This window comes from Carassius gibelio, chromosome A8 (genome assembly GCF_023724105.1).
Source record: "Carassius gibelio isolate Cgi1373 ecotype wild population from Czech Republic chromosome A8, carGib1.2-hapl.c, whole genome shotgun sequence".
Classification (NCBI taxonomy): Eukaryota; Metazoa; Chordata; class Actinopteri; order Cypriniformes; family Cyprinidae; genus Carassius; species Carassius gibelio.
The window spans coordinates 13880209-13886705 of NC_068378.1; the positions used below are offsets into that span (position 1 = coordinate 13880209).

Below are 6497 nucleotides of genomic sequence, written 5' to 3' on the forward strand. Positions count from 1 at the left end.
TCATGCATGATTGGGTTTATAATTGTGATGCCAAAGCTCTGTAATATACTAAAGCAATATATGTTTTTTTGTTGTTTTGCTAATTTTATTTGCAATTTTATTTCAACTGTCATTTTTTAGCCCATGTTGAGGGCGATATGGTGTGGTGGGGGTGATAGACAGCAGGCAATTCACAGCTTCTCTTTTGTCTCCTCCCATCAGGCACCTTTGGTGGTAGGTCGCCTCATGCATACAAAGGCAGAGGGAGAGGGCTGGCCTTCAACCGTCCAATAAGAATCCCGAGAAGCATGATCATGGTAAGCGCAGAACACTTGAGCTCAGTGACAATTTAAAACGGAGTGAGGAACCATTCTGCCGCTCACAACTCAACTTATTTAGGAGCATTGCACTGTTTAGAAAACCCTGAAGATTAGGAATGGCGGTCACTAATTTACACTACATTACCCGGATGAGCAGTGGCTTCAAAGTGTACATCTTAGATGGTAATTATCACATTTTACATCTTAATACCGGTTTAAACTAAGAGTTACATTATATGTGCATGTTATCTGCATTGTTTATTTAGTTTAAACTAAGAATAACATTATGTGTGCATGTTATCTGCATTGTTTATTTTGTTTAAACTAAGAATAACATTATGTGTGCATGTTATCTGCATTGTTTATTTGAAAACAATAACAATAATTATTATTAGATTAAATGCACAATATAACATGAAAATGTTCCATGCAGCTGGAATTGATAATCACGAACTGTCATTTTTGATGATGTTATACAAGTTTTTGTACATTTATTTTCATTTAAATATTTAAGTGTAAACAATTTAAAAAATAATCTTAAAATATTTGAAAGTATTCAAATAAGAAACAACTAATGACTAAATTATGATGCTCTTATTCTGAAGGTTAGTTGAGGAAAGTTGAGATGAAGACATGCTTGATCTATGTTTTAAACTGCAAATGAAAGAGATAAGAAAAAAGGATGTGGGTCTGTTTTTTTGTCTTAAATCTCCCCTTGAAAAATATCCCTCCCTGAGGCAGTAAAATCAGTCATCAGTCAAGGGTTAAGGTGTGGTTTACACCCAATCCCCCATCCTCTGTCATGCAGAGTCAACCTGCCTTGTCACAGTCCACTGCTTGGGAGATCTGTGAGTGTGTGTGTGTGTGTGTGAGTGTGAGTGTGTGAGTGAATGAGGCTTCTGCCAACAATGCCTCCCCATCACCTAAGCCATTTGAGCATTTAGTAAACGTTATCTGCTTGAAGTCTGATAGCCCCTAACGCTACACTGAATTCATGCAGTGGTAAAATACCTCCGATGTTAATCACCGATCAAATCAACACAGGTCCTGACTGGTCTAATATGTTGGTAATTTGATGTCCATAGTCCATGATCTTCTTTTAATTACTTCCTAAAATGTTCAGCAAGTTAGGAGTCAAATGATCGTTGTGGCAGATGTTTAAGTATAAAATCTGATAAAATCTTGCAAAATCTTATCTTATAAAATCTTACACTGAATGTGGTATATGACTCATGAGCGTTAAGTTACCATGAAGGTGTGTAAGTTACCGTAAGTCACTATCAGCCGCACAAAATCTCTAACCTCATTCTGAAGTAAATATAAAGGATGTTGTGAAATCTCTTATTTCATAAGATGCAATATTAGGGGCAATGTTAACACAATGCAATGGACAGGTATACAAATCCTGCTTCAAAATGGTACTTGTTAATTAGAAACAAAAAGGATATTTTTAATAAGCATTATCGTTTGAGTACTTATTTAATAATAAAAATATTAAACTAAAATTTGTCTAAAGAGTCAGGGTTGTATAGGCTTACATCTGTACAGTAGCTCAACAGTTTCCATACTTTCAATGTAGACAATCTATGTTTTTTGCAAGTGCTAAGACCTATCTTTCTTTTTGTTTTTACTTAGATAAGGGGTGGGGGAGGGGGATGTTTTATTATATTATATTTCTGTAATTATGTTACATTCTGTGTAGGCTTATAATTACACATGTTTGTGTTTGTTTTATTTTTGGTCCAGTCTTAGGTTGTTTAATGGTTTATCATTTTATAAAAAAAAATGTAAATCCAACATAACCGGTCATTTTGAGACTAGAAATTGTCAGAGAGCTATTAATAAGCTTTAAAACCATTATCATTGGTAGCATGTAGCAGATTGTGAACTGTGACCTTAATATATAGACCTTTGCATGACACTGTTTGTGATATTAGCATGTGAATGGTGCTGTGTATGTCAGTTTGGATTAGTCTGTTACAATCGTTATGTTGGGTAAACATGCTGTGAGCCACATGCCTTAACCCACAAAGCCTGTTTTGCCCCTCAAAGCAGTACGAACAACAAAGTGATATCCTCGTTTGTTCACTGTTGTCGTTTTTTTAGCTTGTACGTTTTCCAAATTTGAATGACATTTACCGTTAGGGGTGAATCAGCTGGGTAGTTCTACAGTAATACTCACAGAGCCAGTTGATCTTGCTCTGCCACTTAACGGAGTTTACATTTAACGGTGGCCCAACAACGTTTTTTCCCACAATTAAGATACACATGCGGTGATGCAATTTCAAGGATTAAGAGTCAGTTGTTTACTTGTTTAACACACCTTTTCACTAGTAAGGGAATGACTTACGGTGACTGGCAATGACCGTGTGAGCACCCTGCAGCGATGTCATTTATTATATCTGTAGTCACACGGGGCTGTGTTCATCTTTTCACAGGACAGCCCAATCTGAGGAGTGAAGACAGATTTCGCCACATGACCAGCGACAGGTTGCGGATGCGCCCTACACATCCCATGAAACGCAAACACAGTTCTGAGAAAGGACGGACACTTGAGGAGAGGTAATGAGCCGTGCAACATCTAACAAGGAACCAATGCCCAGTAGATTAAGAGGGACTTAGAGTTAGTTTGCTCATTTATTTTCAACTTTCTGTTTCAGAAGAGAGAGGGCCCTTAGCAAGAGCCTGGCCAACAGTGCCCGCAGATCATCTGTGTTCAGTATTCCTGAAAGCCCCACATCCACATGGAGCCCAACGGCCAGCCCCACTCACCTGATCCCGAGCCCAGTGTACTCCACCCCAGTCATGGATGAGCCTCTGGCCCTAATCAAGAAACCACGCCCAGAACCAGAGAAAACAGAGAGCCAGAAAAAAGGCACAACAGTCAGACAAATACAGGTGATTACTACTATTGGTAATTCAGCTGAACTTATGGCATGCTTTAATTTAAAATGCAATGTTTATTAGCAATATTTATTATTAGTAGTAGTATTATTTTTGTTTTGTTTTGTTTAATTAAACCATTTAATATAATTGTTAAAAAAACAAGTGATTTAAAAACAATACAAAAATATATAAAAAAAAATTATATAAATATATGATTTTTAGGTGTTTTAAATATTATCATATATTTAAATAATATTTAATTAAATGATAAGTATATGTATAGATCAGTACCTTAATAAGCATTATTTGTGAAATAATATAATAAAATATAATTTAATTATAATTAAATAATAAGCTCAAACTAAAGAAATAATAATAATACAATTTGTTAATTCATCAGATTTGTTCTTAAATTGTATTTACATATAATTATGAATAAACAATTGATTTTAAATATTTAAATATATATATATATATTAATTAAAATGTATGTATATATATATATATATATATATATATATATATATATATATAGTGGAATAATATTGTACCAATTAAATCTAATTATTAATAATCATATTTTTTATTTTATTTTTTACTTTTAATATATGATAGAAATATGTTTTATACATTAAAACATTATATGTAAAATAATATTGTATCAAACTCTGTAAATATTTCCAGACATTAGTGAGAGTTCTTGCAGTAGTGTTCAAAACTAATCCATAGTGCTAATTCTTAATTAAAAGACCAATTTGTGGCTGTTCCGTCCCCGCATCCCCTCTTTCAGCAGTACGTGCTGACTGAACATGCATCCTCTTCTTAGAGTCTATCCTGAGGCCACCGCGGTCTGTTCATCCTAACTCACGATCTATGAGACACAACAGAATACAGGAAGGCACTTTTGTGTTCTTGAGAGAGTGGCTCTTTAGTGCGGACAGGCCTCTGCCTGTCTCAGATATGCAATCCAGCCGGATTCAGGGATAAAATGTGAGCGATGGGTGGAGGAATGTTGTCAACAAGTCTCAACACACCAGTGCTGCTGTTGACCTGCTAGTGGCATCAGCACTGAGAGAGAAATAGTCAAGAACCCCTAACCACAAACATCACTGTCCATCCTGTGCTTTTAGTTTTCCCATTTTTACCATCAGTTTTATTAATTAGCTAGTCATTATAGATGGAGGGATGGAAAAATGTATTGCGACAAGGACTTGCTGACCTTTTCTGTCTTTTTCAGACACGGCCGTCTGTCATCACCTGTGTTTCCTCTGCAACAAGGTCAACAAAAAAAGACTGCTGCAATCAGTCCACTAGTAAGTAAAAAGCTGCAAAAGACCATGGCGCTCCTCCTTCAACATATCTGTGTAGATTTTTTCATCAGAACGAATAGTTTTTGAACATCATCATCTGATTCTTTCTCTCTATAGTTGTTACCCAGCACAGTTATGACCACGTTGAAGAGCATTTCCAGAGGAGTCTCGGGATGAACTACCACAGAGCCACCTCCATCAGCGTATCTGTAGATGACCACTTTGCCAAAGCGCTGGGTGATAAATGGCTCCAGCTCAAAGATTCATCCTCCTCCTGCCATTCATCCTCTTCTTCATCTTCTTCATCTCCACCCAGCAGTCCAACCTTCATCCACTCGCCCGGCTACAGCCAGAGTCCCAAAAGGGCTCGCAAAGATTCAGTCAGTCCTACCATGACCGCACTAAACCTATGGTCTAATAAATGAAGAAGAGAGAGGAATTAGATGTAGATATGGCAAAACGGACTCAAGATGCATGTGTAGGCCCATGTGTTTCTGCTGTAAAAAGCCAAAGGGAGATTGATGAGATAGTCAACTGATGTTGCAAAAGTTGTCATGAACAGATGAGGAATGGATCATTTCATGGTAGCTAAGCATTGCTGGAGTTGGCTTTTGTCATTGGTTTTGTGGGTGCCACTGATTTTTATTTTGTTGACTGTGATTGCACTGATTATTACTAGTAACATTTCATCGTCTGTTGTAAGCTTTCTTCTGCTAATACGTCGTATTTATATTAGACAGTGTGCCAGAATCTTGTGACCTAAAAGGAGCACTGAGCAAAACAGACCAAAAATTACTAGGTCACAAAGTTTCATGTTTTAACTGTAAATAAATGCTTGGGGAAAAGAGGTGGGTAACTGTTTGGCATCTCTATATGGGCTACTGCTGTTCATTTCAATCCTTGTGTAAATTTCAAACCTTTTTACTGTTGTACATATTTGTAATAAAAACATTTTTTTAAACGCATTAGTAGAAGAATTTGTTTTGAATTAATGCTTGTAAAAAGCTCTATCACAGGAAAAAGAAATTACATTCTAAATCTTTTTCACAATATTACTGTTTTCACTGAATTTTATATCACATAAATGCAGTCTTCTTTCAAAAAATGTAAAAAATCTTACAGACCATAAACTTTTTAACAGTAGCGCGCAAGTTATTCCAGTGTACGTTATAGATTTGTTTTTGTAATCTCTCGTCAAACTTGTAGTAATAACTTGCTCTGCCACTTTTTAATAATCAAATAATTTCCTTATTGTTAAACTGCTGTTTCACCACCCCACAGAAAATGATTTAAACTTTTCAAATATTTTAAAAGTAAACAAAAAAATACACAGTTATGCTCTTCTTCTGAAGTAATCAACATTTAAGCACAAAGCTAACAGGTTAATGGAGTAGATTAACATTCAGTCATCAATTGGTCTTTAATTGATGACATTAGATTTTTTTCATTATGTCTAACATAGCCTTTCATGCTAAATGCCCTTAGACTTGCAAGGGTCATACAGTAGTTGATTTTTTTCTCCATCAGAAATCAATAGAGAGAAATGTTTTATGTTTATGTAAATGATCATTATGGGAGGGTCAGAACATTATAAGCACACTTGGGTCATCATTTGAATGAGGTCAGGTTCAAGTTGCGTTTACCAGTACTTATATGTAAACTTACCTTGCCAGCAGCTAAATCACAAATAGATTTGACCTTTTTAGATTGTTTATGACAAATAGGAATCAGTTGGAAAACAACTTCCATGCCTGTTAAAAAAATATCAACTGCCAGTTAGATCAGATGCAAAACTTGTCAATCACAAGATCAGGTTCAAGAAGCTGAGAAACAGGTTTGAATGAAGATTTTCTGGCACAAAGGTACAGTAAAAGCCACTGAACAGAGTTCAAAGAAGTCTTTCTGTTGCCAAAAGCCCTGCCTTCTATACTCTGTTGCAGGCTTGACTGGCCTCATACAGGGTAGTGTCTAGTGTTTCTCAGAGAACAAAATGACTCATGCT

General features: G+C 35.8%; 1 protein-coding gene across 1 annotated transcript; it reads left to right on the forward strand.

Annotated features, from left to right (window-relative positions):
- Positions 1 to 308: 308 nt before the first annotated feature.
- Positions 309 to 5460, forward strand: LOC128018517 (transcription cofactor vestigial-like protein 4). The gene is made up of 5 exons (XM_052604074.1): positions 309 to 482; positions 2738 to 2861; positions 2960 to 3197; positions 4423 to 4498; positions 4613 to 5460. Exons 1-5 carry the CDS (start codon positions 416 to 418, stop codon positions 4918 to 4920), a joined length of 813 nt encoding a protein of 270 aa, XP_052460034.1. The 5' UTR covers positions 309 to 415; the 3' UTR covers positions 4921 to 5460.
- Positions 5461 to 6497: the final 1037 nt, after the last annotated feature.

Excerpts from the sequence above, each read along its gene's own strand:
- LOC128018517 (XM_052604074.1), top strand. The coding sequence starts at position 416 with ATGGCGGTCACTAATTTACACTACATTACCCGGATGAGCAGTGGCTTC. Across the intron at positions 2,862-2,959 it reads GGACGGACACTTGAGGAGAG|AAGAGAGAGGGCCCTTAGCA; the intron begins GTAATGAGCCGT and ends TTTCTGTTTCAG. Across the intron at positions 3,198-4,422 it reads CAACAGTCAGACAAATACAG|ACACGGCCGTCTGTCATCAC; the intron begins GTGATTACTACT and ends TGTCTTTTTCAG.